General features: G+C 43.8%; 1 protein-coding gene across 16 annotated transcripts in view; it reads left to right on the forward strand.

The window, feature by feature from the left end:
• LOC114853094 (nuclear factor 1 X-type-like) overlaps nt 1–14,167 on the forward strand; it is a 92,537-nt gene that overhangs the window by 30,619 nt on the left and 47,751 nt on the right. For 15 of the 16 annotated variants that reach the window (XR_008695545.1, XM_029146109.3, XM_029146089.3 and 12 more), the window contains one exon: nt 543–1,074. Coding sequence is in view for 15 of the 16 variants with exons in the window: in XM_029146109.3 (XP_029001942.1) it covers nt 543–1,074 (532 nt within the window). In the remaining variant the exon portion in view is untranslated. Of the gene's footprint in view, nt 1–343; nt 1,075–14,167 lie in introns of those variants that run through there. The other variant, XM_029146031.2, reaches the window with a different exon arrangement.

Genomic DNA, 14,167 nt, shown 5'->3' on the forward strand with positions numbered 1-14,167 from the left:
TGGCAATACTCAGACTTTCGAATTCAAATTTGTTATATTTATTAATTGACTTGGATACATTAATTTGATTACTAATATTGATTATTATATTAAGGGACTAAAACAGTAATAAAACAAATTTGTTTTTCCCATCTCTTACCTCACTCTTTCAGTGCTGTTTAGTTTTTTGTGAAGTATGTCCTTCACGTCCTCTCTGTATCAGGTAGCGTGCAAAGCGTCTTTCCATCTCTCTCTCTCTCTCTCTCTCTCTCTCTCTCTCTCTCTCTCTCTCTCTCTCTCTCTCTCTCTCTGTCGCTTTCTCTCTCTCTTTCTCAGCACCTCTCCCTCATTCTCTCGCTCCGCTCACACAGAGCAGGCGCCGCTCCTCCATGCTGCGCGCCGGTGCTAACTGCCTCTCTTCTCTCTTCCCTTCCTCACCCCCTCTCCCTCTCTCCCCATCCTTCTCTCCCCCATTCTCCCCTTCTCTCTCAAATACCACCTCCTGCTTCCCCCCCTCCTCCCTCTCCTCCTCCGCCCTCCCCCCGTCCTCCTCCCTCATTCAGGATGAATTCCACCCCTTCATCGAGGCCCTGCTGCCCCATGTCCGCGCGTTTGCCTACACCTGGTTCAATCTGCAGGCCCGCAAGCGCAAATACTTCAAGAAGCACGAGAAGCGCATGTCCAAGGAGGAAGAGCGCGCAGTGAAGGATGAGCTGCTCGGGGAGAAGCCAGAGATCAAGCAAAAGTGGGCCTCACGCCTGCTGGCCAAGCTCCGCAAGGACATCAGGCCAGAGTTCCGTGAGGACTTTGTGCTCACCATCACGGGGAAAAAACCCCCCTGCTGCGTGCTTTCCAACCCTGACCAGAAGGGCAAGATCCGTCGCATCGACTGCCTGCGCCAGGCCGACAAGGTGTGGCGACTCGACCTGGTGATGGTCATCTTGTTCAAGGGCAGCCCCCTGGAGAGCACAGACGGGGAACGGCTGGTGAAGTCACCACAGTGCACCAACCCTGGACTGTGTGTCCAGCCCCACCACATCGGAGTGTCCGTGAAGGAGCTGGACCTCTACCTGGCTTACTTCGTCCATACGCCAGGTATGTGGCCAACTGGGTATACAAATAGGGGGGGTGCCAACACGTCCTACAGTACACATACACATGCCGCGTGCGCGTAGGTGCACACACATTCGCATAACCATACAGGTAGACACACATCTAAATGCTTGTGTGACACAAAATTATTAAGATTTAAAGTTTAGTAAGTTCGACACATAAACCCAAAAAGGTTTTAGGATGTAGGAGGTAATAAAAATAATAAGTGTGCTGTTTATGATATATTAAATTGCAAATGTGGAGAAATGTTTATGTAATTACTGTCGAAAAAATATTTGCAGCAAATTTCTCTAAGGGACAATAATATTCTATTGTGTCTTTATTTTCTCATAGTAATAGATTTAGCTCAAGGCTTTTCCATGTTTCTTTTTATTTGACGTTTGTTTACTTGACAGCGTACGTAAAAAAAAAAACATAAAATATATGTATATTAGCAAGTAGCAGCTTGCTCTGGCAAGTGCATGTTTTTTCTTTTCGTGATGCAGTTGCGGTTTGAAACGAGCATGCATTTTGCGTTTTTTAAATTTTTTTTTCCCCCCGAGAAAGGAATTTGCATGGACGTGTGTTCATAGGACGAGCGCCACTGTCAAATTGTGTGTTTTTGTGCTATGAGCGAGAGTCACTGTTTATAAGATTGTACTCAGTCTGTCAAAGTGTTTGCGCCACGATAAGGCCATTGTAGCCAGGGATCATCGTTTGGCCACAGCCCAGATTGTGTGTGTTTGTGTGAGCGAGAGCGCACACAGAGCTGCTAGTCTCCTGCTCTAAGGCCGCAGGCTGATGCCGCCTGCACCGTCTGCCTCAACACGAACATCACGTTGGACCTGGCTGCCAAACACACACTTCCACGCGCAACGCCAGCGCTCACAGTACTACCGCAGCCACTTTCATACACACACACACACACACACACACACACACACACACACACACACACACACACACACACACACACACACACACACGGCTAAATAAAGACACACACATTTAGTAAAAAACAAAAAAACACTCTGTCATATTTGTTGCACACTTTCACATGTAGAGCCAAGCACGGCTTTAGTCACGATTGCGTACACACACCCACGCAGCACACACACTCGGCCAAGAACTATCATAGATGCAGTTTGATACAGCCAAACATTGTTGTATCTCAGCCACCATCATGGATACACACACTCACTCCTGGCCAAACATCGCTGTAGCTTCCAGTGTGTGGACTCCACACACATGGCCAAAACACTGGCAGTTGTAGTTTTTTCCTCACGTGGCAAAAAAAAAAAAAAAACGTTGCAGCAACCACACGCACGCACAGATGAAACCCATTTCACAGCCAGATCCTTCAAATACACACTGATTCACCATTTGCTGGCCACGTACTGTATATAAACACACACTCATGACCTAATATTATCTCAGCTGGAATTTTCTGGAAATTTCAAACCGTGACTCAACCAGCTTCACACACAAATGCACATATATATACAGCATATTCCACTCGCTGCCCAAATACACACGCTGACTCTGCTTAGGCAGAGCTCTTGTGGTAGCCACTAACATGAGTGTAGCCAAATGCTATTGCAGCCATCCCTCTCTCTGTGACATGTACACACAGAAAATCTCAGTCCAGGCCAAACACCTCACACAGCTCGAGCCAAATCCTGGCACCCACTCCAGATTCTCTCTGTAGGTCTGTCCATGGCGGTGAGCAGGCAGTCCTGACGCTGACTGAGAAAATGTGTCTTACTGTTTGCGTGACTGTTTAATTTAACTAAATTATTTTTGTTGTATACAGTTGATTTTAATTTTTATTTCCTTACAGTTAATTATAAATGAGGAAACTAAGAAAAAAATTTTTTTTGTTTTTTGAGTAAGTGACTCTTAAATTAATTGTACAGTAAATTAATTAGTTGAGGATATTTTCTCATGAATAATTTGTAAATTACGCAATAGACCTAATTAGAAACACATTTCCTTTCTATTGAAATTTTTGTTTTGAAAATGGAAATTGTTTTGATAGTACTTGGTATCTTAACCTACGTAATAAAAGCAAATTTTTATCCAGCATATGAAAGCACCAAATTTTCCAGACACCAGATCACAGACATCTTTTACTGTAGCATTATTCTACATAAGGGAACAAAGCTTAAATTGACATTAAAAGGTTTTTTGATAATTATTTAATTCTAAAAATATTAAACTATAAAAAGTTGAGGAGTTTACAGTCAACAGCTTATTGATACAGGTCATTAACTCTAGCCTGGGCATCCATGTGAATAGAGGACTTTTTTAATATACATTGAGGCTGCACCTGCAGAGTGTACGTGTCGTCCAGGGTTTAGCTTGTAGCTGTGTGTTTGTCGCTACAGTTATTTGGTCTGAAGCAATATAGCAATAGAAGAACACATGGTTCCTTGTGGGAGCTGCCCATTCATAATGTGAACCTTTTTTGTGACTAACTCTTATCTTATCTGGCTAATGCAGTGCGTCTTAGTGCAGCGAGTCCATGTGCAGTTCAAGACCTAGTTGGAGAGATACTTCCAGGTCTGCAGACACAGAGGGGGAAAGAGGAAGAGACAAGGCAGCGGCACTTGGTGCTTTTTTTCTTTTTTTTCCCATGCAAAATTTAGATTTCCTTGCAAAGCAGCATGAAGTCCTGCATTTATCAGTCACATTTATTTGTTACAGTGAGGTGTCTTTTTTCCTCGGTTCCATAATGAATGACAAGATGTGCTCATTGTTTGTTTTTGTTTGGTTTGTGTTTTGTTGGTCTTTAGCATCTCTGTCTTCCCCGCTCCTCTTTGATCCCGTGCACACTTTTGTTTTGTCTCCTTAAACATCGCCCTCATTGTTGCTCTCACAGAGGTAAAGCCTCTGCTGATCTCTTTTGTTTATATTGTAGGAGACAGAGAGAGAGGGAGGGAGAGCGAGCGTGTTGGAAAGTAGAAGAGGCTGCGATAGTGATTGTTCCGTTTGGCAGCGCCCGAGCCCCGTTGGTGTGGGAAGAGGAGAAAGACGTCTTGTGTTTTGTTTATGACAGAGTGGCAAAAGCTGCCACGGGAAATCTCTGGGCTTGCCGTCAGGCTTTCTCAGGCTGTTCTGCAGCCAGCCAGCCTTTGAGCTCCTCTCCTCTCTAATAGACCCAGCCGCGCTGCCACAATGCACAACCTTCTCCCCCTGATTTTCAGGCACCTCAGATAAAGCGCGACAAAGCATCTTTTCTTTGAACATTATAAATTAAATGAACGCATGCCACAGAGGAGTGCGGGTGTGTTGTTGTTAGTTACTGGTGTATTATTTTTAGGGTTTATTAGGAGTGAGTGACTGGTATTATAATGGAGATAGTGATCTCTTGGCCCGGAAGTGCCAAAGGTTTGCCAGGGTACTACAGACTGGCAGAGTCCCTTTGAAAACCCATGAATGGAGTATGTTGGATAGGCTTTGTTCACAGTACTTGTTTAGATATGATTCTAATTTCTGTCATTCTGATTACACCATAGGTGAGTCCACTTATACAGAGGCTGCAGCTAAATAATGTAGTTGCTTCTCATAGTATTTATTCATACAGTAGTACGATTTGATTTATTATCTTTGTGCCGTTTTAGCTTAAACTCAGCACTTTTACAGTATGATTAATTTAAGTTTGAAAAATAAGGGTAATGAAATATTGTCAGGTCCAAAGTTAGCTCAGTACACTTAGTCATACTTTGGACCACATTCTCAATGCTTTTATTTTTTTTCTTTCTTTTGTACGCCGTAAGTGTGATCATGAAAAGATGTTTCAAATGTGTTTCCAATCAAAAGTGCAGTACAGGAAATTTGCAGTCACTCCGAGGGAGGTGTGAAATGTGCTCGCCGTGCCATTTCTGCCATGACCGCTCCACACTCCACGGTCTGCGGTGCCAGATACCCGCCTCTCTCTCGCCATAGCAGCAGTCATGCCTTGGACTGTGCTGTGAGAAAGCCTAGAGAAACCCTACTGCTGTGGCCAGCCCCCTGGCCAACTCGCTGACCACAGGAAGGATTCACAAATTAAAACCCCACGCGTGTTCATCACGCAGGAAAATTTGTGCATTCTGTATTAAATGTAAATGTTGGCGAGTGAAGAGACAAGCAGGAGATAAAAACAGAAGCATTTGGATGTACCCGACTGAGATGACGAATGACTCTCAATGTGTTAGAAAATTGACGGGGTACCGTGTCAGATTCCACAGAGTTCCCACTGCTCCGTGGCTCCGAAATGTTTTTCCTATGAAAATAATCTGTTTTGAATTACTTCCTGGATCGCTTCTTTGGCTCCCATGACATCACAAGGGTTTAGTGGACGGTCCTTGTTTGTGAGTGTTTTTTGTTTGTGTCTGCGTGTGTGCGCACAACGCAGGGTGACCCTCAGCGGTGAAGTGAGCATTGAGTTGAAATCTTGACATTGGGGGAGTCTGTCAGGTCTAAGGCTTTTGTGTTGTGTGTGTGTGCGTGTGCGTGGTGGGAACAGGGCCCGCGACAGCTAAGAAAAGCTCTCCACATGCAGCGCAGCTCTGGCATCAATAAATAATCACCGAGGGCTCTCGTTGAGCCGGGTCTGCGTCGCCTTTCGCACGCCTGGCATCAGGGGCACGTTGAGGTGGCTCCATATCAAGTGTGACGGGTTAAGATAGAGGGAGAGCCCCATGTGATGCACAGAATTTTATGAAGAGTGTGAGGGGAGCCTTCGAACACTATTCTTGGCTCTGGAAAAAAGTCTGTGTATTTGGATAGCTAATGATACCGGGCTCGCCAAAGCCCTGTTGTGTGCATATTCCCTCCAAAACATGCGCACACACAGACGCAAGGATAACATTAGGATGTCACAGATATACATAGATTGATCCAAAACCACAGGGCCTACATTTATCTCATGGGGCCATAATGACACAACAAGACCTGAGGAAGCGAAGGAGAGAGAGGAAAATGACCCTAGAAAGACGAGACAATGCTTGTTTGGTCTCTCTATAAATTAACCGGTAAAAACTTGAATTTGCCTTGATTTGAACCTTTTGTCCTCCAATCAGCTCCCCACCTTTTTGATCTACTCGTAACAATCTCACATCTGTATCTGTTTAAGTTTGTGTGAAGATTTTCAGTTTTGGGCGATTCGCGGTACTTACTGTAGATTAGTCCAGTAAAACCAGGAAACATCATCGCGGTGGAACGGACAAATGAGGCAGTTTGTGCTATTTGGCTCTGTCAGCCTTTCCTCTTCAAATCTCTATCTTTTTGATTTACAGTAACTCAGTTGTGCTTTTTTTTTTTTTTTTTTACTTTTTCTCCTTTTTAGAAATAGTTTACTGTAGACAGGCAACATAGGTTTTTATTCAGCTCTCTTACCAATCATATTGTAGTGTCAAATATGTTGTTTCTTCAGTATTCCAGTTTTCAATTACAGCTGCTTTATGTGGTAATTTATATATTATAATATACTTTTTTTCAGTTTACTAATATATAGGATGTAACCATAACATGTGATTTATATTAATTATTGTATAAATCCTTTTCTAGTTAATTAAGAATATTAGTGACAGTGAGTGAGAGCAATAAAATTAAACAATTTAATATGAACATTGAACATTGGCAAAGTTGTTTTTTATATGCTCAAATAAAATTCACTAACACAGTGCATAACAACTGCATTATGTCACTGATTGGGCTTTTAAGATTTTTTTTTATTTGTGGGGAAAAACCTGTAGACGGCAAGAGAAGGGGAGAGAGAAGAAAAGAAAGGGATTATTGAGAAAAGAGAGAGTCGGAGGCAGCGAGGGGGTGGTATTGTCTGTATTAATACTGTGTCTTCCCAGTGCCGGGTCTCTTTTCAGGCTTTTGTAGCGGCGCCAACCATGAAATGTGTCTGTCCCCAAAAACCATATACCCACTCAGGAGGGTTTCCCGACCTCAGAGAGACAGGGAGGAGGAGGAGGAGGAGGAGGAAAAGGAGCAGGAGAAAGAGTGCACGCTATCAGACAGGCCAGCCAGAAAGGATGGACAGCCAGGAAACATGGCTTATTCACCGAGCCGCGCTCACAGTGAGGCCCTGGCATCTAAGTCTGGCTAACATTGCCATTCACCACCACACAGCCATAGTCTCACTAGAATGAGAGTCACAACACTGAAAAATGCCAGCTACCTTTTTTCCTTTTTTTTTTTTTTTTTATAGGGGTTTAGTTTTTCCTTTTACGTGGCTTTACCAAGCTTTTTAAGCTAAAAGCAAAGTTAGGTCAATAAAAATAATCAATTTCATTTTACACATGTGGGTTGAAGAATAAAGTAATTATTATCTAGGCGAGTTTAACACAAAAAAAGGATTCTGATCGTCAGAAAGTGAGAGGAGTTGTGTCGGCGGCCGCTTTTGGCACGATGCTATCTGTCTGTATGGAAGACGCCAAATTTTCATACACAGCCCCTGCCAACTTCCTCCCTCTGATCCTTGCTTTCTTCTCTTTTCTTTTCTTTCTTTCACTTGTTCTCCTAATCTTTTATTCCTCTTTAAGGTTCAAATGAGCGCCCTCCCCAAACCTCATTAGCACCCTGGACTCCTGCTTGCAGCTGCAGAAAAATGTATAATAACTAGTGAGCACAAACATTTTAGTGCTGAATTAGAGCACTATTCTTGTGGTTCATGAAAGCAGACCATCGTGATCTTTACTGTGTCTTTTGTTTTTCTTTTATTTAGTATGCAAAAGGGTTTTGACACCAGCCATTCAGTTGATACTGTATATGTTTACAAAGCTCCACAGAATGGTACCGTTTCCTTTTTTTTGAAGCACTCTTGCACTTTAGATTAAATATTTCTGCAGAATCATTTTTTATGAGCGCTGAGGCTCACATTACCTTATTTTCTACGTTGTATGAATGTATTTCCTTTTATTTTAGATATTTAAAAATATGTTTTTCAGAAATGTAACTCCTTATAATGTTTGGTCACTCATTTTGCATTGTAGTGAATATTTCAAGCCTAGACAAACAGTTTGGAGGTAGAAACGTCATTCATAGCAGTTTACCCACCATCCTCCTTGAGACACAACCTTCATAAGGGTAACGTTTGGTCTAGCTACATCATGAGACAGAAAGACAGAAAATGTGGGGGGGTGAAGAATGAACGAGCTTGCCGAGAAACACAGCAGAATGCAGAGAATCAAATTTGGCATGCGTCTGTGTAAACGAGTAAGCTTCAAATCAGTTTGGACACAGATCTAGGACACTAGACGGGAAGAAGAAAGCAGGATGAAATGGGATAGGGAACAACATGGGATTGAGATGGGGGATATTGTGTGTGTGTGTGTGTGTGTGTGTGTGTGTGTGTGTGTGTGTGTGTGTGTGTGTGTGTGTGTGTGTGTGTGTGTGTGTGTGTGTGTGTGTGTGTGTGTGTGTGTGTGTTGGGGGGGCGCAGGGTGGGGGGGGTGGTGGTGTGTGTTTGGTAGAGTGTCCCTCAATGATGACTTAAAAAACAGGCCGGTAAATAAATGGAGTGGCGGTAAACAAGGCTCGGCGCTTCATCAAAAGACTCCATTCATCTGAACAGGAGAGTCTCTTTTCTCGGAGGAGACAGCGAAAGGAGCCCACTGGTGCTGACGAGGCGACTGCGCGTGTTTATATAACGGGATGAGTTTGGAGTGTATTGGCGTTGGTGCGTGTCGATCCATGTTTAGGTGAATTTCGAGGGGGTGCGGGGCAGGTGGGAGGATGGACACAGTGTTACCGAGTGGGGCAAGCTGGGGGTAACGGGAGACTGTGTTGTTTGCTCTTTGTCACGAGTGTGGATTCAGGGACAGCTCAAACTGTGGGACATCCCCATGACAGCATGTAGAAAAAGCAAAGTGGTGTAGCGCGGTGTGCTTTTGCCCAGGCTTAAGTGCATTAAGCGTATGCACAGGCGTGCGTGTGTGTGAAAAGCCATGCTGCATGTGCATATGCCTCTGTCTGCTCATTATACAGGGTTATTTTCTCCCGACTCTGTGCTACGGTACGCTGTGCTTTGCGCGATGTGCAGTCCTGTGAGCCGAGCAGCAGGTCTCGCTTTGTGTCAATTACAGTTCGGAGGAGTTTGGAAAAGCGGAGGCTCGGGGTCTCAGGGAAACCACGGTGAACTGGCTACAGCAAGGTGCTGCGCGCTTCCCTGTGCTTCAGCTGTGCATAATTCAGCTTGTCTGCCTGCAGGCCAAGAAGGCCAGGTGTAAGCTAAATCTCTTTACGCATTTCCTTCATGCAAACCTTTCCTTCATCGCACTGAATTAATCACCAAAGAGATCAAGATTAAGTCGCCTGCAAGCACTTAGTGAGTCCTGATAGAGCAACAAATGGACATTTCATATTTTTGTGTCCCTTCTTATTTTACAGTTTGAATTTTCCTTCAATCAGTAGGAGCTGCTTTTTAATGGCTTTGCAGAGAAAAACACAGGACGTGCATCTATTACTTTAACTTAACTCATCTGACAGCTTTAGTTTTATCCTTTTACATCCAACCTTAGAGCAATGGAAGTCATACAGCACATATTTCATGTCATTCCCATTGCCAAGGTTTAAAAGCCCTTGTGTGGCTTATGAGGAGCATCCAACATGTGCACTCTTCATCTTTTTTCCGCTGCTGTCTTTCATACTGTAGGTTATCAGGGATTTTATCTTGTCTTGTCCATCCATAAGTATTTATTTTAATTGGTCTTCTTTTATTTGAATCATCTAGAACCACAGAATAATCTTAAGTTTGCCATAGCATTTCCCCATCCTCCATCCATGTCTTGCTGCCCTGAAAGCCCCCTCCTCAGCCCACCGCCTCTTCCCCCCCACATTTATTGGACCCAAATTCGGCTGGTACCATGGCAACCAACGCTGTCGGGGAACCTTGTCTGGGCACAATCCAAGATGCCTCCAGGGTTGCATTGGCTAGCGTTGTTAGCCTGGGCCGCCAGCACAGCGGGTTGCGACCGCTAGGTGAGCCCGGTTCCGTTCGGCGAGCGCTCTCGCTAGCTCACCTCCGTTAACGAACCACCATTCAATATGACCTGCCATATCTGGTGACACGAGCCGCCGCTGCAGGCCTCGGCGAGCGGAGCGACGGAGAAGCGCTTCACCATCACGCATATTGATGTGGCATGGCTGGGTGCCCAGTGCTGCCTCCCACATGAGAGAACGCAGGAGAGGGAGAGATGAGAGGCAGACAAACAGAATGGGGATGCAATTCCAATGTATGTGAGCGTATATGGTTTTTGAACAATGCCTGTGGTGTGTAAATATTCGGCTGCAGAAGTTTTTCCCTGTGCATGCATATTTAACTGCATCATTATGATGTGCACAGCGCTGTGCATCTGTTGAGGCAATATGGTTTTATGAGGAAAGCTGCAAACCACGAGCCACCAAACCAAAATGAACAAGAGATGAAATCCATTCATGAAGGGATACTGCTTTAATTTCTTACAGAAGCGCATGTCTTGCGGTGTGAAAGGGGATGCACGGTCATCTGCTTCGCCCTGTATAATAGAAACAAAACAAACCGCTGACGCACACACTCCTCATACGTACTGTAATGTGAGGATTATGTAGTGTGATTCACATTGTATGATAAACAGGACAGATATTTCAGCATTGCTATGTTTATTTATCAGATATTATCCTAATACTTTCGGATACTTAACAGACAATATGTCATTGCATAGACTGGCAGTGCAGCCACCAGCTCTTCCACACACACACTTAACCATGTAAAGCTAAAAGCTGTTATATTATTAGTCCATTGTAGGCTGGTACAGTAAATAATCATGTGGCTCTTTGTCACAGCTTTCTCATGCATAGAGGCTGGAAGGAGGCTGCAGCTGCAGGGTCCTGCTGACTTGGTGTATCTTCACACACTTTATCATGCTCTGACAGATTGCCAAAAAAGGCAGTTGTGCATTAAGTAGATGTTATGCGAGTCGCTTGTTTAACCAACAGACACGACAGAATGTGGTCATGAGTCAGTATCTCTAATTAGCAGTGAACCTCCACCTGATGAAAATGCCTGTACATTAATTAGCATGAATTTGAGTTCAGACAGCAGAACGTTTTAGAGGTTCATGCGCAGTTTAGTCCAAACTTGTGCCTCGCTCCAAAATGAGTGGCACGGAGACAGTAGATTTGTCATGCGAGGTGTGTAAGGAGAAATGGTGCGTGTGTGATCCATTAAAGTGCCGGTGGGAGTCTGGACAGTCAGTGCTGCCCGGTATCGTTTAGAGGCCAGAGGTGAAAGGTTGATCAGAGATGGAAAAGTTTCAGACCGCATATACCGGAGATGAAGCATTAGTAACTTACTCCATCCTTGTTTGTTTCTCTCTCCTCTGGTCTCTCTCTGTGATCTTCCTGACCTGAAATTGGGGGTTCGATTTCGGATAGTGACGGACTAATGAGACCATTTCCTGCAATTACCCTCCACTGTCCTATTCTTTCACTCTCTGCCTGTGCTCATTTCTCCCCCACTCTCAAAGCCTGTGTTTAGCCTGATCTGGTCATCTTGTTAATTTCTTCTTCTTTCTTCTTTGTCTAGAAGCCTAATCATTCTGCTTCCTTCTCTTTTGTTTCCTGCTTTTCTCATTTTTCCTTGGACCTAGTTTGTGGTACACTGCTGAGATATTGGATAGGTTGTTAATACTCCTTTCACTCTTTTTGTTGTCATTGGTTTGGGGTTTTAAGGTTTTAAGTTTGAAGTTTTTACCCAGTACTGTATCTGTAGTATGAATCCTTTTTATTGGCTTGTTTGGCAATGAACTCTCAAAAAATTCAGTATAGGATCATTCTTTCTCTCCACTCACTAAATCTATGCTCTAAACCGCTCTAAAACATTTGGATATGCATGTTAGTGTGTTTAACTGGATGTGTGCTTGAAAAAGAACATGATTTCTTTTCCTTTCATGGTGTCTGGCTGATGTTTGTGTTTAGCTTGGTTGCTAGCCTGCCGTGTCTTCCTCCCCACTGTGCGCTGGCCACAAAATGAAGAAAAAATACTTAGAGTTTAGTTGCCCTTGCTGATTTGTGTTTCTTTGGCACTATGTTTTAGAAACACAATAAAGCTCCCTGTCCATATTATAGCCTTCACAGAACAACAGAAGTACATGGGTTTCTCTATGAAAAGTCTGGTGCACATCGTTTAATATATTATAGGATTATAAAGAATTTACTGTAGTTCTGTAATGATTCATTTGGTTTATAGTCATCAGTGTTTTACGTTCACAGCTTGCTTCTACTGTAACTTCCAGTTTCAGTGGTGACACAGTTGTGAGTGAAATCCAAACTATGATAGTGAGGTTACTTCGCATAGCACCTGAACAAGGCGTTCACCATTCAACCGGCATGACGTTAATGGGATGTTGCTTTTTAGTCTAGCATCAGCTGCTACACATCTTACTGTACCTTCTACTTTTGTGCCAAGTAAAAGTTGCTCTTGATGCTACAGTTAAGCCTTGCCCTCTACACAGTGCTAACAATTCCTAATCTAAGATGATCCTCATTAATACTGTGGGTCAAGATCAGCCTGGAAACTATCTTACAGTTGACCTCAGCGGGGCCTGTTGGCATATAGGGTCAGCCATAAGACACACTGGAAGGGGCAAAGATGAGGAAAAGTATGAATGAGATCAGAGTTGTGACTGTATGTGACATGTGCGGTTGTTGTTGTTGTTGATTAAAAATTGTTGTTGTAATTGCAGGGCTTAAAATGCCAGGTGGCGGATGTATCCCGCTAATCCCCTATCTAATTTCGAGGTCCAGGGGTGAAGCTCTTAATCCAAACACACACACATACGCTCACTTATAGTCTTGCAAGCACAAATACACATACAGTGTGCACGTTCACGTGTTCTCCTCAGTTGTCTCTTTTACTTTTTGTGCTCACAAGGTTTCGAAATCCCATGAAAACCTTGAATTTATTTGCACATGCTTGAAGCAATGTATCATTAATAAATGTAACTTCAAAAGGGCACCAGACATGGTCATAGTTAACTTGTGCACATATTTGACTGATGCAGATTATTTGTTTTTGTTGGACCGGCCTGTAGGATACAGTAGCTTTAAAGGATGATGTCCTCTCTTTAAGTGATTATTCTCCCTCTGTTGCTTTCTCTGTCTTTCTCCCTCCTGTGTTTATTTGAGCGGTTTACTGGGTTCGCCTCCGAGCACTTGAGCCATATAAAGGTGAACTTCAGATAGAGGAAAGTGTTACAGTGACACAGAGATAAGAGGTTTGGCTGGCTTCTCCACCCTTTACCTCAGTTTACCCCGCTCCCCTCCGCCGTATGTGGGTCAACCGCACACTGCACGTAGTCGATAATGGTTACAGTAGAACATGGTGAGGCCTCATTGGGGGGAGGGAGGGAGTTGTTTCTATAGTTGGAGTCTGTCTTTGCTTGCCTTGGATATTATCACTTTCTGAAGTATAACAAAATCTGCTTTATTTCAGTGAGCCTTTACGTACACTATATGCTCATTTTTACTTTATTTAGCACAATAGCGCTCTGTTCTTTGTCTTTATCTTAACCGTCTGGCACTCAGTGGCAGGTGTGGCGGCCATGTGTTTTAAGTATGTGTTGTAGTTTACGGCTCAAGCTGAGGGGAGGAGGAACGAGAGGCAAGTGGGGAGGGAGGAGGAACTGCCTTGCCCCGGGTGTTGGGTCATCTCAGGTGAAATATCTCTCGGGGCCTGTGGGCATGGCCACGAAGAGAAGAGGGAGGAGTAATAGGAGGAGTCAGATAACATATAATACAATAGACGAGGGGAGAGAGGGCACATGCATGCGTGTAAATGCCCGTCATACTGTACTGTATGTACTTAAAATTTTGTCTTTTTAATATGTGCACTTAGTTTTTGTAGACAGGAGTGAAAGTTTTGAAAAAAAATCTGATAGGTGGGGTAATAATTTCTTTTGCCTCCGGCGGTGCTCTGTATACAGTAGAAGTTCCCAATAAAGGAAAGCTATGCATCTGAGCGATATATTCAGTAGTTGGGAGGGTGTCAAACGTTGAGTCCCCACTGACAGCAGCGAGGAGCGTATTCAAACTCTGAGCCTTGAGGAAGGTGGGTGGAGGA

This window comes from Betta splendens, chromosome 1 (genome assembly GCF_900634795.4).
Source record: "Betta splendens chromosome 1, fBetSpl5.4, whole genome shotgun sequence".
In the NCBI taxonomy this organism is placed as follows: domain Eukaryota; kingdom Metazoa; phylum Chordata; class Actinopteri; order Anabantiformes; family Osphronemidae; genus Betta; species Betta splendens.